At 46.9% G+C, this 21812-nt stretch overlaps 5 protein-coding genes across 5 annotated transcripts; 4 read left to right on the plus strand and 1 right to left on the minus strand.

The window, feature by feature from the left end:
• Window positions 1-32: 32 nt before the first annotated feature.
• On the minus strand, window positions 33-5099 carry LOC6493042. The gene is made up of 6 exons (XM_001956896.4): window positions 4901-5099; window positions 4418-4838; window positions 4109-4359; window positions 3458-4051; window positions 2579-3401; window positions 33-2521 (listed from the first exon to the last, which is right to left on the minus strand). The coding sequence occupies exons 1-6, from the start codon at window positions 4985-4987 to the stop codon at window positions 792-794; spliced, it is 3906 nt and encodes a 1301-aa protein (XP_001956932.1). The 5' UTR covers window positions 4988-5099; the 3' UTR covers window positions 33-791.
• A 2137-nt stretch (window positions 5100-7236) lies between these two features.
• Window positions 7237-11593, plus strand: LOC6506950 (allatostatins MIP). The gene is made up of 2 exons (XM_001956895.3): window positions 7237-7512; window positions 10579-11593. Exon 2 carries the CDS (start codon window positions 10581-10583, stop codon window positions 11202-11204), a length of 624 nt encoding a protein of 207 aa, XP_001956931.1. The 5' UTR covers window positions 7237-7512; window positions 10579-10580; the 3' UTR covers window positions 11205-11593.
• A 101-nt stretch (window positions 11594-11694) lies between these two features.
• On the plus strand, window positions 11695-14178 carry LOC6506952 (polycystic kidney disease protein 1-like 3). Its single transcript, XM_001956894.4, has 3 exons — window positions 11695-12311; window positions 12363-13441; window positions 13494-14178. Exons 1-3 carry the CDS (start codon window positions 11772-11774, stop codon window positions 14122-14124), a joined length of 2250 nt encoding a protein of 749 aa, XP_001956930.1. The 5' UTR covers window positions 11695-11771; the 3' UTR covers window positions 14125-14178.
• A 548-nt stretch (window positions 14179-14726) lies between these two features.
• On the plus strand, window positions 14727-15827 carry LOC6506953. Its single transcript, XM_001956893.4, has 2 exons — window positions 14727-15169; window positions 15234-15827. Exons 1-2 carry the CDS (start codon window positions 14770-14772, stop codon window positions 15710-15712), a joined length of 879 nt encoding a protein of 292 aa, XP_001956929.1. The 5' UTR covers window positions 14727-14769; the 3' UTR covers window positions 15713-15827.
• Window positions 15828-15975: 148 nt separating this feature from the next.
• Window positions 15976-18112, plus strand: LOC6506954 (transmembrane protein 209). Its single transcript, XM_001956892.4, has 5 exons — window positions 15976-16108; window positions 16165-16469; window positions 16528-17144; window positions 17201-17530; window positions 17587-18112. Exons 1-5 carry the CDS (start codon window positions 16086-16088, stop codon window positions 17947-17949), a joined length of 1638 nt encoding a protein of 545 aa, XP_001956928.1. The 5' UTR covers window positions 15976-16085; the 3' UTR covers window positions 17950-18112.
• Window positions 18113-21812: the final 3700 nt, after the last annotated feature.

Here is a 21812-nt window from a genome sequence, read left to right on the forward strand (position 1 = left end):
TCTTTTGTGGGAAACCCTAGGAATATGATAAGTTGTGGTATTCTTTATAAATTTATTCAATATCTAAATGGCACTTACAAATACAATGCATACAAATTTATAAATTTCAAAAAAAGAAAAAAACTTTAATAAATTAATAACTAATACAGTAGTAGAACTTTTGTACAATGCCTATTTAATATGGATTGTATCTTAATAAATAAATGTAGAAAAAACAAGGTATTCACTTTAAGCTTAACATTATCCTCCCCAAACCGCAGTCATTGATATGCCTGCCCACCAAAATTCACACCAACAGCCACGTGTCGCCGACGTCGTCACAGTCCTCACTGCTGTTCAAGTGCTCCTCCGACGCGTGTAGCTAATTTGGTTTTTTATAACCACAATGCATATCAATTAGGCAGTTAATTGAAGTGCGGATGCGTTTAAATTTCCAGGACTTGAATATAATGATTTTTTCCCGAGCCTTCCGGCCGTCGTCACAGTCCAAATACTGACCGACGCACAATGGCTCAGCCGGGGACCTGGACAAACAGATGTACACGCACATAATTTCATCAGACTCCAGCCAAAGCAAATACCAAATATCCGCCTCGGGCTAATTGCATTCTAACAAGCGAGCCGAATTCGATTTGCCGGGTTCGCCGGTTTTCCCTCTTTTTTCTCCGTTTCTCACTCTGTAATTCTCTTTCATCCCGACAGCATTCCCGGCCACCCCTGGTCCTTGCATTCGTTCCGAGCACGTAGAACCTCGCCGCAGGGCAAGATTCTAGCAGCTCCTTGTCGGCACGTTAGAAGGGAACGATTTCTTCCTCGTACAGCGGATCCATTTCCATCACTTGCGTGAAGTGAATCCGCTGGATGCTGACTACCGGCACCGGTGAGTTGGAGGAGAGCGAATCGGACGACAACTCAATCACATCGGCTGGGACTACGGCTAGGGGACGGACAATTTTCTTGGCCTTGCAGCGCGGTCCTGGAGGACGACCGCGTTTCCTGACCGCCACCACTGGAGGCGGCACCTCCTCAAGATCTGTGGAGGAGTCAGAGGTCACGTGCTTGAAGACTGGCTTTGGCGAAGCGGACCCTGCCGGTGAGTCGGATGTGATGTGTACGAACTGTTTAAACCGCTTACGGCCGGATTGGTAGGGTTCAGAGCTCTGCGTAGATGCACTACTGTCCTCACTGTACCGGCCCGTCGCGTATTTTATGCGCTTACGCTGCATCTGGTCCCGGCAGAAGTTCACCAGATTGGTGCGCTTAATCCTTACTCTGAATCCGCGCAACTTCTCAATGTCCAGAGGCGTCAGCCTGGTAAGACGCACTTCGGCCCTGCGGGTTAGGCACTCATGAATGAGGCGTGCTCGTTCCGCTTCCGGGGATTCTCCACACGAATCATTTGAGCTGGGTTTTAGGATTTTTAAGCGCTTGACCTGAGGCTTTTGACTGTTCGCTTCATGGAATAGTGTCTCCTCGGCCGTATCGGTGTCCTCATCTATGTTTAGGAATTTTCCGGATAAGCCTACCATTGAAGGAGCTTCTAATGGCTCCTGGACTGGCTGATCAACTGGATTTTCTGGTGTGCTCTCTTCTTGTTTGGAAAATAAGTTGACGATAGGTTGCATTACTAGCTCTTCGGGTTCATCCTGGGTTACCTCTTCAATAAGATTCTCAGTAAGTTCTTCGGTCAGTTGCACAGAATCCTCCTCGTTTGGGAAGTTTTTTGTCTCCTGGACTGCAGTTGCCTCTGTTAGCTTTTCTCCTACATTGAGTTCCTCTTGTCTACCTTGGGCCTCCTGCGTAAAGTCTACAGTGGGAATACCTTGCGAGGAATGGTCTCCACTCGGTCCAGGCAAATCATCAAATACGTCATCGTCTTCGCCGTTAAAGTCATGTGTAGCCATGGTGGAGGTGTCTGAGTTGGCACTCTGGGTGTCGAAATCACTTTCGATTGGATCGGGGAGAGAGATCTCCTGTCTGGATGGCTCTTCCAATTTGGGTTGCACCAACGCCAGTGGCTGTAACTGATCCGAAGGTGGCGGTCGCGCTGCTGCGTTTTGTTTCAAGGCCCGCAGGTTCTTGAATTTGCTCAGCACAGAGCTGCACTCCATCAGGGTATTGCCTTTGCTCTGCACATTCTGCAACTCCTCCTTCTCAAAGCTCCAGATGTCGGCAAAGGCCTTGAACCCGCTGGTTTCGTTACTGAACTTGGTACGCGCCTCCATAAGATCGTCGATAGTTTGATTTTCCTCCTTAATAGTGACTTCCTTGGGAGTTGGGGGCCTCTGCGGTTCGGTTGGAGGTGGTGCCTCTGGTTCTGGTTCTGACTCTGATTCTTGTTTAGCTTCTATGGCATATGGGGAGCTGGATCGTCGTCCACAACGTACCGATCGGTCCATATCCGAGAGCATGGCATTGGCCACCATGGCAGCCGCCCGGACTCGTGTTCGACGCCCGGTACCAGTGTAGACGGCCTCCGAGCCACTTGAGCTCACCTCCTCCTCCTCATCTTCCGAAAAAACTGAAATTATTAAATACAGTAGGTCATGAAAGTCCGAAAACAAGTTTAAATTCCTACCTTCATCCCAAAACTTTCGTTTTGCGGGTCGTCTCCTTTTCTGCGGATTGACCTTCACATCCTCTGCGACACTTGCCGCCACTGTTTCTGCCTCTGGCTCCACTTCCGGTGCGCCCAGATGAACTGCGTTCTCGTAACCCTCCTCTATTGTGCCATAGTCTAATTGCGGTCGATCCTTGTATTTGGCATAGTCGATCTTCAGAAACTCCAGCCGATCGTTTGCCTCTGCCATGTTGAGAGCCACGAATTTGTTCTTCAAATCCTTGCTCTTAAGCAACGCGGAGCATCGCTCGTGGAGGGTGTACCAGTCCAGGGCCCAGGAGTAGCGCTTGTTACGAGGCTGAAAGGCCACCGTCAGGAGATCTTTAATAATACTGCGAGGCAGCCGAAGCGCTTGAAGTGCCTTATATATCGGATCGTAGTCCGCCACGGGAGCACTATGATTGGTAACCGTAACTATCTCATCCACGTCGATGGTGGAGCTGAGCAGCTCATATTTGACGCCATGTTCTGCTGTGGCTCGTTGCCAGCTATCATCCTCCTGGCGCTTCTTCTTGATGCGAGAACAGCGCTTAACCTCGTTGTAGTTTACATTTATTGGATTGAGGTAGAAAGCAGTCAGCCAGAACTCAGCCTCCATAAACGCGTGATCTGAGAATACCTTGGCCAGATCAGCGTAGTTCTTCGACATTTTCTGCTCAAGATTCAGCATAAACTCGGTAGTCAACCCGGGATGATAGCGCCAAATTTCAATGGCATTCAGCTGTTGGCCAATTATTTTCAAGAGCAGCGCAATCTTCGCAAACTTCCAGCCCGTAAAGTGCTGAAAAGGAATATTTTAACAGTTTCTTTTAAAGTAAAATGGATTTATTGACTCACCCGTTCGGCCAGCAGTTTGTAAACGAAGGTAAGAACCTCCTCATTGTTGGGCACATTCTGGAAGACGGGATCTATTTGCCTGTCCTGCTCCTCGTCCGTTTCCAAAACCGGCTTCTCATCGTCGTCGCAGTTCTTGTAGTTTCCGATATTGCTGGCGCGGTTTCCCTTGCAGATCTGTTGCTGAAAATTCAGATTATAGCTGACAACTTGGGGCTGATGGTGGCTATTCCGTTGTTGATCCAGCTTATTAAGCTCTTCCAGCAAAAATCGTTCGCTGCCCTCGCGCTCCACCACATAGCGATACATGAGCTCCTTGAACTGCGGCAAATTTTCCAAAAAGTCGTGCTCATTGAGGGACATTAGCTCTAGCAACTGGTTTCCCAGCACATAGCTTGTGTAAGCATCCAGCATTACGGCAAAGGAGGTCACCAGGTTTAGTTTGAACTTTTTAAGTCCAATCTGATCGAAGAAGCCGCTTTTGCTCAGTTGTAGCCGCACACAGACCTGGGCAATAAGGCGCGCTGGGGTCAAGTTTATGTCTTCGCAGACGGAAGCCTCGTGCATGGTCAGGGCATAGAACCTAATGTTGTACATCTGAAAGAAAAACATTTAATATACTCCCCAATACCATGTTTAGATTTCCTTCATTACCAAATTATCAATTACATAGCCTCGATTTTCGTCATTTACAAAAACAGTCAGGAGGTAGAGATGCCCTATAACAGTAATGCACTTGGTGTCCTCGACAACGGACTCAAGTGGCTCACTGGCTCTGAATTTCAGCCAAGCAGCCAGCATTCGAAGAGAAAGCTGCTTCAATGCCTCAAAGTTTCCAGCGTTGAATAGCTGCATAAGGCGAAGGAGGATCAGTTCTAGACCATCTTCTATGAGGAATGTGATATCTGAAATGTACTGTCGAGGTTAGAAGGTAGTTCTTGTAAGACTGGGTTAAGTTATTACCCGCATCTGTGGCGGCAGGAACTGCGTGTTCAATGGAAAGTTGTTTGTTTACTTGCAGGTTTCTAAACAAATCCTGCAAATAGGGTATACACCAAGGACTCGTCTGCAATTTCAGCACGTAGGGCCAATTGATTTTGCACAGATTCTCCATTTGGTAGAAAGCCGGCACCGCCTTGGTTAGGCAATAGAGGAGCATGTGCTTGAGCCCCTCGGAGCAGGTTCTCCACTCCTGGCTGAACCACAACTGCAACGAGTGGTGCGCCAGCACATTGACTACATGACGCAGTGACTCTTCCTGGTAGCTCGTCCTTGCCTGCAGTTGGCACACCTCCCAGCCGTAAATTAGCTGCGTCAGTCGGTCATTGCCCATCAACTCAAACACATCAACATCGCAGCTTGCATAGCAGAAAACAAACATTTTCTAAACAGAATATATGGATTTATTTCATGAAAAGTGAAGACATAAAAATTTGCATTTCTTACTGCTTCGAACTCATCGTAGTCCAGTTTTTCCGCACAATCCAGGAACTTCTGTGCATCGTGCACTTGTTGGGGCAGAATTACTTCCATTTTACAGTCTTTGTATCATCGCAGAGACTGAATAAATTAACTAAATAAGTAGCCGGCTTTATTTATTTTTGTTGACCTCAATGTGACCGTGTGCGAATGGAGATGGGCGCTTACCGATAGACAGGCAATCAGCTGTTTCCAATTGGACTATGATATGGCGCCATATTTAAAATGAAATATTTTTCGTGATACATTCTTTATATCTTTTGTAAAAGTTATAATAAATTACCTATAGTACATAAGCCATAAAATAGGATAGGAACTGCTATTTAATAAAATGAATGGTTTTAATTGTTTCTGAAACGAATTTTGTAATCCTTTTCCAATTTTTCCCTTCCATACTAAACAAGTTTAATTATTTTAACATGCATTTTTAACTTATATGTATACATATTATTTTGGAAAGATGAAAAGAATAGCATGTGCAATATTGTGAAAAATACTTAATTTAAATAAACAAAATATAGAGTTGAATGTAGTTTTATTTCTTGGCTTCTCCATATACTGCCCTTCGTGTCCAGATGGCATATGCAAAGAGCAAACAAATTATTATTAGCTGCCAACAGCGTCAACTACATCATCTTCACAATGGAACCACCAAGGGATTCCCATGTAGATGTGGTCTTTTCAACGAAAACAGGAGAAGAGGATGCGGAGGAGGAGAAGGTCATAGTAGTGGGAACACTACTAAATGTCGTGGTCAAGGCAAGGCTTCCGTTCCATTTAAATGCAATTTGCAATTGTGCGACAGTTCCGCCTTCAAGGCACACCAAACCCATTTAATTCACTTTTGTCACCATGCAAATGAAACATTAGTGGTGACGTACCAAATAGATCGCTCAAAGGTCCAATCGGATGACTGCAATTAGGCCAGACACGTAAATGAAAATGATTTACAGTCGTCGCTGCTCCACTTGCTGCTGCTGCACTCGAAAACCCCTTCGAGGACACTGAAAATAAATGGGATATACAACGTACTACTAGGTAAAACAATAGGAAACCTAAGAGGCCCCTGAGTGTGATAGATCCTACTAACACCCTTTAATTTCAGATACATATAGTTTTAAAGATTATCCTTAAAATGCATAGCTATTTTCCAACTTTGCTAACAGCCTTTTTTAAATGAATACTTTCACTTTCAATAAATCGAAACCCCCAATCATTTAACTACCATTTTTCCAGGTGGAACACATGTACCTGTCACCGGTACTCTCCGAGCGATACCGCAGCGATTTATCAGAAGCCAAATCAATTAGTAACTACGTAGCTTATCGTCTGAAAAGGATGAAGGTGTGGGGGATTGGGATGGCTGCCAGGTTAGAGGGGGTATGTCCCATTCGCATGGCCCATTCATTATACGGACCGGCAGAGCAGTGTCATAAATATTCCCATCATCGTTTATTCGGAGCGCCCATCAAATGGCCTCAAATGAAAACCTGTTGATGTCGCCCCAAACACACACTCGCATGCGTGTGTACTTCATAGGTACTTTGGCAACACTTGTAATTGAAGGTGCACGTTTTCCTTCATTTTTTAGAAGGAAAACAACTGTGCTTTGGATGTCGGAGGCGTCCCGATATCGCCATAAATATTCATGAAGCACTAAAAGGGTTCCCGTCCGGATGCTTAGATGTCGCACGGCACTGAAGCAGGCGGAGGAGCAGCGTGTGGCAAGTTCGAGTAGGTGGTAACTGGTTGGAATTGTATTTGCTTTGGTCAATTGCCACCCGGCGACAAAGAAATGCAATATGCAATATGCTCTCGCTGAGTGCCATCCTGCCAATAGAAATAGGGTCCTTTTTTTTTTAGCCATTCAAACCATTGTAAGAGCGGAGTGTTTAATTTTAAATGCCCCAAGGAGGGCATGTACCTGAATTTGAATGAGTCCAAGGCCCACGCAGCTCCCCAGGGGATCGGGACGAAAGGATGGGTGTTGGGGACTGGCTGGTGACTCCTCAAAAATAAACAATCGTTGTGGTCCGCGCATGTGTGCCATCAAATCGACATGAATATGTACTAAGCACACACACAAGCTGGTGGCAGGCAGGCAGGCACACACATCGATACCCCGCTAAGTAGGCAACACACTTTTCACTTTTCGGCCACTTCCGCTGACAATCGGACATCCTGCTGCCATTGTGTGCGTGCGCAGCGAGCAGTCCTTAGCGAACCAAGCCGAAGTGCGACGTCGATTCGGTTCCGCTCGGCTCGCTTCCGCTTTGATTTATAAACGAGCACCGCACCGGGCTGCGTATCATTAGCCGTAGATCAACAGGTTTGCCAACAAGCGGCCAGCTCCAAAAATCCACAAAAAAATAGAGGAACAGTCCAGCTCTGGGAAAGCCAATTCACACGCTAATTGAATTGCTCTCGGACCTGAAAATTCATTTATGTGTAAAAAACAATTGAATAAATAAAAGCAGGCAGTACCTGTGGAACGGTTCAAAGTGCAATCGGGTCGACCCTCTGAAAAACCGCAAATAAACCCACGAAGGACACTGAAATTGTGAAAAATATATACTCAGGTGAGTGGTTCTATAATTCGATTGTGGGCGACAGGAAATGATTTTCCAAAAACGAAAAGTTTTTCAGAAATAGGTTTTGTGGTTTAACTGTAGAGATTTTAATTTTTTTTGACAATTATCTGTATCTATTAGCCAAAAGTTATAGGCTAAAGTCTAGGTTTATTAAACTTTATTTCAAATGCAAAAATTGACATTGTCAGAATTAAATTTCCATTTTAATTAAACAAGGCCATACATTTAGTTAATTAGTTAGTTAAAGGCTTGAATAACAAACTTCAGGTTCCTTAATTATTTATGAAAATTCCATGGGCCAAAATTAGCTGGCCATTTAATAAATTTTGAAATTTTTCGTTGGAAACCGAATTCCGTCGGTTCATCGGCGCAAATATGTTTGCGAAACATGACTAAATTATGCAGAACTCCTTCGACCAAACAAAGGGCCGGGAAAGGAAGGACTTCCAACCAACCCATCCACCCACCACCAGGTCTAACCTGCTTGAGACGAGCTGAATATTTACTCTTTTGCGGATATTTTGTTTATTTACGAATTTTCGCTAATGTCCATGTCCCCATGAAGAAGATTTCCATTTCGCACCAACGCCGAAGCGGAGTTCTTTTTTTAGCGTGGGCTTCGGCAGGAAACCTATTTAAACAAAATACTTATTGGCAAATGCCATCCTTTGGCAAATATTTGTCGGAGCTATTTATCGAGACGTTCCATAGATAAAAAAGAATAGAGTCGGTTAGCAGGCAAATTCGATTTCCAGCTCGAGCTGTTTAATTTTGGCGCGAAAATTTCATTTCAATTTGTTTGCCAAATAAACTTGAAGTAGGCGAGAGGATTGAGGACTCCGGGACTCACGACTCTGCTCTGTCCTGACACCACATGAATTATTCCGAGACTGACTGGGAAATTAATAATAGAGCAGAGCTGGTCGGAATCCGAAAAACTGTCAGCCACAAAAGGCCATAAATATTTTCAGTTAATTTAAATTACAACTTGACCGGCACGTTGTATCTCCTCAACCCGTGTATCGATGTGATCCTGGGCTTTCTACTTTGCGTGTGGTCATAAAATTTGATGCGTGCTCTATCATCGCGGTGGCTATATATTATAATTTGGCGCAAAGCCGCCGAAACTTTCATCTGGGCGGCGTCAATCAATCAACGACAAGCGCACGAATTAAGTCCCTGCTAAGGCATCTTGGCTTTCCACTCGGCCAGGACAATCAGTCAGGAGACATAACCGCGTCCAACGGGTTGGCGGCAGGCAATTAGTTGGCCAATAGAGGCGGACAGCCCGGCCAGCAACATCATTTAATCAGGCAACAGGCCGCCGGTAGATAAGATAGGCCTCCTCCCCTGCCGGGTCTGGTGTGGGATTGGTGGGCTTTGAATAGTTGATTCCTTGCGGATGACTTGCTTGCTCCATGCTGGCGCCCACCAGCTGCTCGGTGGGATCATAGATTGCGACACCCTGGGAATTAGATTTGTTAATTAGGTTAAAATATATAGTTCTAATCTTATTTGCATGACAATTTACCTGAAGTTGATATAGATATGGTTGATAGAAGTTTAGGATCCAGACTGTTTTATGAATTGTTTAAATTTTATTTTAAATTTCTATACGTCGTGATATTTTTCTGATATGTAATGTATTTGAATCATATCACCGAACCTAAAAGCTTCCTTATATTCAGGATATAGAATTCGGAAGTAAGTAACTTAGAACTACACAGTTTTAGTCAAACAATTATATTACAAAATGATGAATAAAGTCATTAGTAATACCAATTTTAATAAATATTTTCTATGGTTTAAAATATTCATTTCCATTCTGAAAACGGTCAAAATGAACAGCTCTTGAACTCCATGGGGCTTACCAACAAAATAACGTCATTCTTGTGAATAAGAAATTAAGTATTGAGCTGTTTGCGTAAATATTTGCCTGCCTCCTCCCAAAAGCCCAATAATGAAACATAATTCCTGCATAATGCGACGTCATTTCCGCTTCCTTCGAGTGTCTTTCGATGGAAGGATGTGCGAGGAAGCGAGTGTGTATGCAAATCAATATGGTTGCGTGGCACATGCGAACGCATAGCGATAACTACTTTGGCAGGAAATGCAAACAGAGGACAATAAGGTCCTGCTCCTTCTCTAGCTTTAGCTGAATCCCCCAGAGGATGCCACTTTTGTCTCCTCTCTCCGAGTGGCCGCAAGTGCAATCGCAAGGCACTTAATCCGTAAAGTAAACACGGCCATAATCTTGACTATCTGGGAGTATATTAGCGTTTTAAAGCATCATTATCGACTCGGATTCCGGCTCTAAGCTAGGTGGCATTCCTCGGTCATTCCGCTGCGTTGGCTTTTCTGCCCCATCCTCCGCCGGATAGCAGGCAGGATAACAGGCCTACACACATTCCATTCCATTTCATTCGCTGCCAGCCCCCACCCGCTGGTTGCTACCTCGGAGGGACATTAATAGGCCATAAATTGTAACTGTTATGCGCCGCTGCCTTTTAAGCGAAGCGGTCGACAGACGGCATGACCTCAGTTATCATGCCCAGGAGGGATTCCCCTCCTACTGCCCCTCCCATCACCACCTAGCGACGCTAGGCCCCCACCGCTTTCAATTAGAGAGGTTATTTAGCTAAATCGTTACGCTTGTTCTCGCTCTGCGCGTGTTGTAGTAATTTTGAGGCGCTGACGGAGGCGGAAATGATTGCCGCAGGACTCCACGCAGACAAGGACCCCCAGGGAGCAGTCGAGTGGAGTTTGCCGGCGGCTTAATTGAGCATTCCGCGTTGCCTTGCGGTCGGGCTCCTGCCGCAGGATCAGTCACTGCCCTGGCATTCATTCATATTCTTGATTCACGCTTACACCTCTGCACTGTGAGGATTTTATGTCCATTCGCGTGGGCTTGCGTCACTCGTCCTTTTATTTAATTATTTTATAAAGTAATTGAGGAAGGAATTTATTAAAGCAGGGAAAAGTATTACAATTTAAATGGATTTTATTTTGCTTTAATTATTTTAAGGATATCTATATTTTTCTGTATTTTTCCAGACATGGCTTATACCAAGACGCGGAGGAATTATGGCTTTCTGCTGGGGCTCCTCATCCTTGGCGGTGCCTGCGGCACTTTAACCAGTGGTGGCAGTGTCGCCAGTCCTGTCTCCGCTGCCGAGCCAGGCGGACCTGGTGGATTGACTGAACAAGTGGTGGACCAGCTTAGCGACGGCGACCTGTACGGGTACAGCAAGCGGGCCTGGCAGTCGCTGCAGAGCGGCTGGGGCAAGCGGTCTGACTCGGGGGACCCGGACATCTACATGACCGGACACTTTGTACCGCTGGTCATCACCGACGGCACCAACACCATCGACTGGGAGACCTTCGAACGCTTGGCCAGCGGACAGGCGGCGCAGCAGCAGCAGCCGCAGTCGCAGATGCAGTCGGGCGAGGACCTGGACGAGATCGGAGCGGATGCGGAGGTGGAGAAGCGGGCCTGGAAGAGCATGAACGTGGCCTGGGGAAAGCGGCGGCAGGCGCAGGGCTGGAACAAGTTCAGGGGGGCCTGGGGTAAGCGTGAGCCGACCTGGAACAACCTGAAGGGCATGTGGGGCAAGCGCGACCAGTGGCAGAAGCTGCACGGAGGCTGGGGCAAGCGTTCCGCTGGCTCACCCCTCAACTAATGTGGATCTCCAATAGAAGCAACAACTTACCCCCTTGTATCTAACCGTATATAGCATGTGTGTTTCCTCCAGCCCTGGAGGGGTTCCGTTCTAAGTGTCCAACGATTTCGCCGGATTCGATTTCGCCGCCAAAAGTCAATTCCGAAAATGTATGAAAGCGCCCGCCAGTTACAGGATCCTGGCCGGCCTGTCAGCGGGGTCTCGATCAGCCAGTATTATATGCATTATATCAGTATGTCTAGTAATCTATCCCCCATCTAGCACCTAGTCGTCTCCAAGTATACAAAGAGGATCTTTCGGAAGAATACCGCTTTAATTTAGAAAACGTTAACTAAGTTAATGAATTGTGCATATAAATTAATAATTACGTAAATATACATCAATACATACCCAGTGGAAACTATCAATATGAAATGCAATTACGTTGAAGAAAAAATAAATACATGGAGGTTTTTTTTGGGAGGAGGACTCATAAATATAACGAACCAAGTAGGTCGTTGTTTAAAAGTATAAATAGTGCTGGATAGAAGTAGAATTCAGCTATCTATCTGGGAAGTAAAGTCCACCATGGTGTTGTCAGCGGCCACCTCAAAGAATACGGTCTTTCTGGCCACCACATCCTTGATCATTTTCATCTGTTTCCTCTTAATCGGCTTCACTGTGGGCTTCCGGCATGAGAGCGAGGCCTTCACGAACGGCTTGATTGTGGTAGCCATGGTGATGGTGCTCCAGTACCTCATCTTTGATCCCATCAAGTTCCTCATACTAGCCTTCGACCATGCCACCTGGCCCCAGGACGATGCCATCTACCATGTGCCAAAAACATCGGTGACCCAGTCGCGGTTTGACGGCCTGAAGATGCGACTGGGCAGCTGCAAGTCCGAGCTGCTCATCACCGACGACCACCGGAACGAGAAGCTGAACGAAAAGTACGGCCGGATTGCCAAGGAACTCGTTCTCTACGGCAGTTACTTCTTCTGCCTGCTGCTGATAGTGGTGGTGCATGTGGATCAGACTCTCTACTACAACACGAATATCATGTACCAGCTTTTCCATTTAAGTACCAATTACAGCATGGGCTTGTCCAAAGTTTTTTTCCAGTACGAGGTAGGACCCCCTCGGTGGATCAGCTCATCCCTGATAACTTCCTACCCTTAGGTATTTCCATTCATTGAAAAAACTTTGATTGACGCCTTCTACTTGAACAATGGGAATTGGTGGGCCATGGAGCAGACCCAGATCATGGGGGTGGTGCGTCTGCGGCAGATGCGTTACAAGGTGCATCATATGGGCCTGGAGGACCCGAAGTGGGACCATGATGATTATTTGCCCGAATGGACTCTACCCTACGAGCGACTCCACTACAAGGACAAATTTTGGCGCATCTATGATCCCTTTTTGCACCTCTCCCTACAGTCCAGTTTTCTGAACAGCCTCCTGCTGAACTTCAACCACCACGGAGCCGTGCATGTGTACCCGGAGAGTGGCGGCTATTGCAGCTACCTCATGACCAAAAGGACAAACTCACTGAAGGTGATGGACTACCTTCGCGACTACAGCTGGATGGGAATCAACACATCGGCTCTGTTCCTGGACTTCACCCTCTACAGTGCGGATGCGAACGTGTTCACGGTCATTACCCTCCTGGTGGAGAACACTATGTTCGGCATACAGTGCACCAAGACGGATGTGGAGAGCGTGAGGCTGATACAGTCGGCGGCCCAAAAGAGCACCGCCTCGCTCTTCGTCGTGGCGCTCTATCTAATCCTGATGATTCAGTTTATGCGCACCCTGTTCGTCAAGCTCTGGTTCGATCCGAAGGTGATTAAGGAGCTGTGGAACATAGTCGATCTGTTCATATGCATTCTGAACGTCGTTTTGGTGATGCTGAAGGTCTTACTCGAGATGGAGAGGATCATACTATGTGACAAGATCGAGAGGGCGACGCGGGCGCAGTTCCTTAACTTTCTGCGACCGATGCGCGTCGACCAGGCCACCTCCATTATCTTGGGCTTCCTGGTGGCTGCCACCACGCTGCGTCTGTGGAAGGTCTTTCAGTTTGCCCGTGTCTTCCAGCACTTCACCCACACTCTATCCTCCGCCTGGCGTGCCACGGTCAGCCTGGGCCTGGCCATCGTCATCCTTCTGACGGCAATCGGGGTGGCTTCCTCGGTGCCCAATGGCTCCAACGCCGTACTCTTCCGGCACCTGCTCCGAGCCATTATTACCTGCTTTTGGTGAGTCCTTCCTTCTGTTTGCTTCGCAGTAAGTGGAACTGTCTCTTGGTAGGTACTCCATGGGCTTCAACGGAGGCATGGTTCCCTCTGAGCTCTTTTACGGCGGCATGTGGCTGGGACTGTGTTTCTACCTGTTCCTGGTCTTCATCGTGGCCATCATAATGATGAACGTGTTCGCCTCCGTGATCTACAACTACTTCAAGCGCTCCGGCCGTGAGCTCAAGGAGCAGGATAAACAGTGCATCTCCTTCTATCAGTATCTCAGTATCGAGTTTGCCGATGTGAAGAACCGCTTCTCTGGGTGGTTCGGCTGTTGCCGTAAAAGGTATCAGAGAAAAGGGTACACCGTCTCCGAGAACGTCAGATATTGGTCCTCGCAACGGATGGTGAAGCACATTCTCCGCCGGAGGGAGGAGCAAAGGGTGTACAACCGCGTCAGCGAAGGACCAAGTGAAACGAGTCGGCAGGAGGACTACTACCGGAAGGTGAGGCGGATGTACAAGATCTCCGACATTCTGACGATACAGCTCGAGATCCTGAAGCGCAGACTTCTCGGCGACGAGAACGGTAATCTGCCCTCATCTGACGACTCAGACTCGGATCCAGAGGATATGCCTGAGTTGTATAAGAAAAAAAATTCTCAAAAAAAAGCCCGGGTTCGAATTAATCAAACCAAGGATTAATTTGATTCTTAAGTTAATTGTAAGTGATTAGCTATTTTACTAAAAGGAAGTTATCATTCTTTGAAGAACATTTCGCGGTAATAGTCGTAAATACAAATGACTTAGAATGGCGTAACTTTTTCCCCAAGTGCCTTGAAAAGCTTGAACTTTCTTTTGGCCAGAGTGGGGTCTTAACTTGGCTCTGCGACCTCACCTGCGATCATTCCCCTTGGCTGAGCAGCCGCAACAGCTGAAGTAGGCAGCGATAAATGATTTAATTAAAGTCAAGCGGCACACCACGGCTTCTGGGGGCGCGAATAACTCCACTAATTTTGGCCGCCAGTTCGGTTATTTCAATAATCCCGGAGAGGGACAAATTGCCAACTACACGCCTGCTGGTCCCGCTGATGAAACGCCTGTCGAAAGACGTGTGGAAAGAACTCGACGACTCCAAAGAGCTCCCCAAGCTGGCGGCACTAATCGCTCCCCAAAATGCTGCACCGCCGAGACGTCTCAATGCCAGCAGCGAAGCGGCGACAACGGCAATCGGTATTTGAAATTGTCTGACTGCAATTTGTCGCCACAACCCCGACTCCCACTCCAGGTGTCGACATGGCTCTTGGTTTATAAAATCCCCACATCTCCCTGGCGGCGCACTCAGTTGAAATGTTCGCGTTCCAAGGGAAACTACTCCCGGCCCTCGGCCTTTGCTTCTGTGTTTTGCTAACCCGTGCCGCCGCCGAAAATGCCAGCCAGGCAACCGAGTCCTGGAAACCGATGCAGCCCCAGAAACGTCAGGCGGTGGTGAAGCTGGATTCCATAGGCTCGCCGGCAGCCAAAAGCTACGATCCGCCACCGGAGTTTTATCGTGGCCCGGGCTCCACGCCCTCCAAGTCCGACAGCACAGCGGCCAGCTTTATTTCCAAGCCGATTGGATCACTGCCTCCATCAGGAATACACAGTTCTGGAGCAGGCTCCCAGCTGAGCAGCCTCAACGAGAATCTGAGTGAAGCCTATGACAAGTGGCGGCTGGGAGGAGCAGCACTACAGAATCGGATTAGTGTCGGTGAGTTGGAGAGAAAGTCAGTATCTTATATTGTTTATATTCATACTTTTCCATCTCCAAAAAGGTCACTATGGCGGCAGCGGAAGTGGAGGAAAGAGCTATGCCTATGACAACCATCCATATCAATATGATTACGGATCTTCCCATAGCCATGGCTATGAGTCAGGACCGGCGCCAGGACACGGTTACTCCTCCAGTGCCGAAGCCGGAGTGCCCTACCATGTCTACAGGCCGCGTCCAGATCAAGTTCACTACCCAGGCCCATCAGTGGATTACTCCTACAGCTCATATCCCGTAGACTCACATGAGATTGTATCCCACAAGGGATCTCCGGACATATCCCCCAAGGCTCTGCTGGCTAAGAGCTTTCTTATCCCGCTGGCCAGTGCCACGGTTTTGGGCATTGCTGCTGCCCTGGTCAGCAATCCCTTGCTCCTCCAATTGGCGCCGGTTCCTGGAATTGGAGTAGGCGTGGGAGTCGGCCCACCAGTTGTCGGCAAGCGAAGGCGAAGGAGGGCGACTGTTAAATTCGTTAACCATTAAAATAATGCCACGAATCCAGTTATTATGTATTGCATAAAATAGTTCACTAAACGAATAGTAATAACTAATTACATACAAGAAAAGATTTAATATTGTAAATTAGGTTTCTATTTTTAATGTTTAGAAACCTTTTATAAATAAAATATCCTTATCAAAAGTATTAATGTTTGAATTCGCGCGCAAGTATGACCATTTCTCTTACAAAATCCCATCTCTATATTCTATGGGACTTTTCAACACTGCTTCGTACTTCAATTTTAGTGTTGGATAATTATTTCGCCATGTGTTGTAAAGAGCTGAAAATAGTTGGCGCTTTTAGAAAAGATAGCCACAATTTTCCGGCATTTTTGGCAAACATTTCTATATTTATACAATGAACTTTTCCCGAAGCAATTGGTAAGTAAGTTCAATGCATAGACGCCCACAGTAACTTATCAAGACATTTACTACAGCTCCCCGTTGAGGAAAAGCCCCGTGGTGCAGCGTAGCCTTGACTTTCGTTTGCGGAGCGCCCAGGCGAGACACTACTTGAAATGGTGCTCCATCAATGTGCTCCTCCTCTCGCTACTGCTGTTTGACTTGTGGCAGGCATGCCGCACCGTCTACAGAACCTACTGGTTTCTGTTGGAGTGCACGATCACCAGCGTGGTTGGGCTGAGTGCGGTGGCTTGTTTTGTGAAGTATTTGTGGTTATGGTGTGGCGGCGACCAGGTTATTGGCACAGATTACCAAAAGTATCTCTTAGACGGCAAGGATGGTAAGAACACCTTTGCGATACCAAAAATGCAAGAAGTCATAACAGTTTCGTTTCGCAGACAACTCCTTCAGGACTGTGTATACCCGCCCTTCAAAGAAGCCTCGCAGCTATGATCCTGATACCGATTTCGAGGACGATGTGCCCTATATCAATTGGCATTCCTCCTTTGAGGACTCTTGTTGGGGCTCTCAGTCTATGCGCCGCAGTCCCAGTCCGACGCGAACTCCCACACATCAGCAGAACCCACAAAACACATCCTACAACAACTCGTCCATGGTGCACAACAACTCTTTGAATGCCAGCAACCTCAGTAACGAGTCGAACTACATGTCGCCCTATGCTGATATTTGCCGCGACGACTTCCTTACGGATCCCCGCAGACTTTCCCGTCTTATGAAGAAAGCGGAACGAGAACGCAAATTTGTCGATAGCTCTGAAGCGCCCAATACACAGAGCGTAGTATCTGCCAACTCTTTCTGGAACTACTGCAACAACGCAGCCTATATGCTAAAGAGTACCATATATCAACTGGCTCCGGCTCCACCAGTATCTACTGAGAATGCTCCCTCTTCCATTGAGGAGTTTGCTGGCTTCCAGTTTAAGGACAGCAATTCGGAAGTTATCAAGCGCATTTCCACGGATAAACTGTCGCAATATGTGGCCAATCTTAGATTTGTAAGACATCTCTAAAGTCTTACTGTATCTTTTATAATAATATTATTTTTTTCTAGTGGATTTCCACCACAATCCTTCAGCGGTTGGTCAAGGAAATCAACTTTGTGGACGATGTGTTTCGCCAGCGAGGTCTTGTAGACCTAAAGATCGGGTCTGTTGGCCTGGAACGTCTACGCAAAACAGCAGAGAACCAGCAATTTGTGCAGACCTGTGCCCCTATGCTGCCCATGCTCCTGCCTTTCCTGGACACATTCAGCAACCAGGAGTACCTCGTGCAGCGCATTCGAGAGCTGGCTCAGGGCTCATGCATAGCCGATTACCGCTGGAACTCGGGAAACACCCACAAAGGACAGGAGTGGGGCGAGCACCTGCCCACAGATGCAGCTGTAAGATGAAGTAATTAGATGTTTATCTTTGCAGAGCTAATTTGTTATTTTTTTAGATTCTTTTCCATGTGTTTTGCGTTTATTTGGACAGCCAGTTAATGCCACTACCGCAGGGCGGCGGACGACCCTTCCATTCCCGTTATGTGCTGACGCGAGATGAGAAACGCTCCACCAAGGACATCGTAAATGCTGTGCACAACAAGGCCCACTGTGCCATTTTAGTTACCAGCAACCAGAACAATCCCAAGTTTAACTTTATAAGCGACAAGGAGCTGCACAACTCCGTCTATGATCGGAACAATCTGTTCTATGTGATCATCCAGTTCCTCATCTACATGCGCCAGCAGCAGGAGTCCGCCCTGGAGGGCGTCAATCTTGGCAAGAGCGGCATCAACATCATGTGCGTCATCGAAGACTGAGGTGGCTTCCAGCTGAGAGCACACCGAAGACACTTGTTATTCATAAGCATCATTTATCATTGTGTGACCCATCGTGTAGCCATCGATTGCCGCCTGCCCAAGCGGAGCCTTCCTCTCACTACATCGTTACTATTAAATTATGCATTTGTAATTATTAAGTCAATATCCGACTGTTGGCTGGCAAGTAAAGGCGGTGCATTGTGGTTTTGTGGTCAGTGAAGTGTCATGGGTGCTGCGGTAATTGCGGTCTGCACCTCGCCGACAATTAACTTGTTCGGAAGTCGGACGGGAGACGGAAAGAAGATATAGCCGCCACTTGGACATGTGCGCAGGTGCCCGGCCTTAATTGCCCTTTCATGATTTTCACTATTGGCTCCGTCTGAGGAGAGCTGGCTTGGCGACCTGGTCAATGGCCCAATAGCCCAGCCTGCAACTCCAGCCAGGCCAGGCCAGCCGCAGTTGGAGCGAGGACTCATGTGCACCTTGCCACTTTACACTTCCGAAAGTGACAAAATTAATGGTTTCCGCCGACGCTGTCGACATTTTGTCGAGTGAGAGACATTGAGAAAATGCTGCAAAGAAGTGCGAAATGAAGGAGCGCAAACATGGTGGCTGGTGGCCTCCGTCAAGGAAGTACCAGAAGGAGCTAGGATGGGTTCACTTTGGTTTGTGTAAGGCTTGGCTCTCGACCGGCCGCATTACCATTTCTCTTGGCCATGCTCATTTCACCGCTCCTGGCTTGACGTTGAATCGGTTGGCTGGTTATTTTAATGCTCCCCATTCCAGAGTCCGGGTAAACTGGCACCTCGGGTGAGTAATGTGCCTGGGTTGTCAACTTTACACTTTTATCCCTCGCATTATATTTGCTTTACCTACACAAACAATCCAGCTCTGGCTCCGGATCCGGCTTTTGCTTCTGTTCCTCCTCCTATTCCTGCTCTTCCTTTAGTCACATTCCTGACTCCTCCTCCTGACTCTCCGGGGGTGTGTGTGTGTGGTGTGATATGTTTTCCTGATACTTTTTCTCAAGTTGTAAATTGGCTTAAAAATAATTTGTCAAAGCATTTCAGCGTGCAGCCCTGCCTAAATGGGAATTGGAGTTGGAACTTGGATCTGGGCCCAGGACACAGGACACAGTGCTAGGGATCTGGGGAAAGCTCCATTTTCCTGTCAAAATATTTGGACCCTCGGCTGATGGAGTGAAATTCCTTTAAAGAAACGCATGTGCGCGTCTTCATATCCAATTAGAAAAGTTTTCCACCGACTGTTCCGTAATTGTGTTGATTAGTGCGGCTGGCTGGGTTGGGCTTTCGCCTCACGCCTCTCCAACTTGGGTGGGATCTGATGGGTGGTGGTGATTCCTTCTGCCAGCTACTGCTTCTGTTGACAAAAGACGCGCATGGGCATGGTGTGTAAGTGGGTGGGTGGTGGACTTGTTTTCGTCCCCAGCTGCTGGCACTTTAAAAAGAAATGCGCATTAAATTCGATTGCCAATCGTCGCACACTCTCGCTCAATGGGCTTTTTCTTTACGGCTTACACAAATTTTCATCTAATATCGCTTTGAAGCAGCTTAACTATCCTTGAGACGTTTCCAGGGCGTGAAGGCAGTCATGTGGGGGAATCTGGGGGAAGCACTTTGTCATCTCTTGAAAAAGAAAACTCGAATAAAGGAATCCTTACATACTTTTCAATTTATTTTTATAAGAGTTGTATTTTGCCTTAAATTAAGTATTCAGATGAGGCTTTATTAAAAATAATTACGAAGGAATTTATCATACCATTAACTGACTGCTGACTGAGCTACTATTCACCTGCACTATTAAAATGATTTTATTATTCCACCTCCGACCTCCCAACTTCCAGCTCCTGGCTTTCCTGGCCAACCAAATATTGACACACAATAAGCCGGCCAGAGTCGGGGCTTTTACTTTTCGGCTTTCCTTTTGGCCGCTTTGCTTATTTATTTATTTTTGCCATCTAGCCCGCAATGCCCGAGATGGCCAGGAACAGGGACATTAATGAAAAAAATATTTTTGCCCATTATGCGCCAATATGGTCAGCCATATTTCGGTTTATTTAATTTTGCGCAAATAAAACGGAAGTGGCGTTTTTATTTTCCTGCTCGTCTAGAGTGGCCTTCTCCGCTCCCAGCTCCCTGCACTCTAGTGGCGCTTTTGGGGGGGACTATTGGTCCGCTACATAAAATCCTGATGCCTTGCGACAATGTTCACTGGGCTGCTGGCGGAATACTTCGGATGCTGGAAAAAAAATAAGGATAGGATGGGGGATTTTTTGTTTGTTTTGTGTGTGGGGAACGCATATTTTAAACAAGCTATTTTGTGTATGTTAGTTCGGTTTCAGTTTACTGTTTCTGTTCCAGCGACTACCACCCGATTCCCGGTTTAAAGAGCCCGGCACTTCCGCTCGGCGCGCCAGTTGTGAGCTTTCCCAAGCGCTGCTAAAAATGGAAATGGCTGTCATTTCCTTTGAAGCGCTGGTTCTCGCTTCTCGGTTCTCGACTCTCGACGCGCCTTGTTACTCCGCTACCCATTGGCCATTAATGGCCGAAATGAGTTTTATGCACTTACACCTAAAGAAACTAAAGGAAATCCTTTAAAAAGGTCAACAAAGGTAAGACACTACCTCAGATATTATTTAGAAAGGAAAGAAAAACTATCTCAGAAAAATAGGTCATCATTTAAGCCATAAATTTCATTGATTTTAAGTCGGACTTTCCCCAGTGCACCTATTTGACAGCAGCAGTTGTGGAACTCTTCGACATGGCCATTGGCTACTGGACTTTAAGTCGTTCCCGGCCAGAAGGCAGAAGGCAGACACACCATACGCAGGACGTAGTACGTAGTACGTATACGTACTGTATGCAACTGAATCGGCCATTGAAATATTAATTAGTGGAATAAGCGGGTGGCAGGCCACTGGGAATTGCTGCAGTGTTTGCTTGACTGACGATTGCTGCAGTGCAACTGCCCTGCTACCTGGCCACCTGACCAGAATCACCTTTTGGCCCCATCCCCACTCCTCCTCCTCCTCGCACACAACTCCTTACCAATCCTGATAACTTACGCAACTAATCTGCGCCGGGGCTCTCCGGCATGTGTGTGTATTTTGTGTTTTGAATTGTTTGCTCGCGAGGGGGGAGGGAGAGGGCCATATAGAGGGCGTCCGGGGGTTCCGTGGCATTTGCATTTAATCGGATTTGGCCAGATTTCAGGTTGTTCTGCTGATTTTAGAAAAAGAAGAGATAGCAGTGGAGAGCAGGGGGACGAGCAGACCAAAGTCCATTTGTTGTGAAATTTCCGTATGCGCCATGAGAGTATTCCGGGCAGTCTGTCCGCCGGATGAGTGGACCACAAGCAGAACTCGTAAGCAAGTGGCATCATGACAAATTAACATGAGCCAGCCAGCTCCATTCCGGACTAGATTCCACTTTAGCCAGTCTCTGGCCCAGGTCGATGAAACTCAATGGCGGTTGTCATGGCATGGAATATAATTAGGATTTTTAGTTTTGATAGGGGATTTCAATTTTTAGCTTCCATTTTTTTGATGAATTTATTATTGGTTCTTATACTAGGCATATTTCTGGTCTAAAAATAAACCGCACAAATTAGTTAGACCCAAATATAATAGGGTATTCCGGAGGACATATCTCAGCCATCAAAAGATGCTAAGCTTACGCGAAGGTAACGAACCGGAAATGTTCTTAGCATTTCCGCTTTATATCAAATATAAAAAATGACTGCTTTTAGATGTGTTTGACAAAAGTTGTCTGTCACCCGCACAGACGCACAGGATACAGGGCACAGGACATGGGGCATGGGGCATGGGACACAGATATGCCGCA

The sequence above is a fragment of the Drosophila ananassae genome, chromosome 2R, assembly GCF_017639315.1.
Source record: "Drosophila ananassae strain 14024-0371.13 chromosome 2R, ASM1763931v2, whole genome shotgun sequence".
Classification (NCBI taxonomy): domain Eukaryota; kingdom Metazoa; phylum Arthropoda; class Insecta; order Diptera; family Drosophilidae; genus Drosophila; species Drosophila ananassae.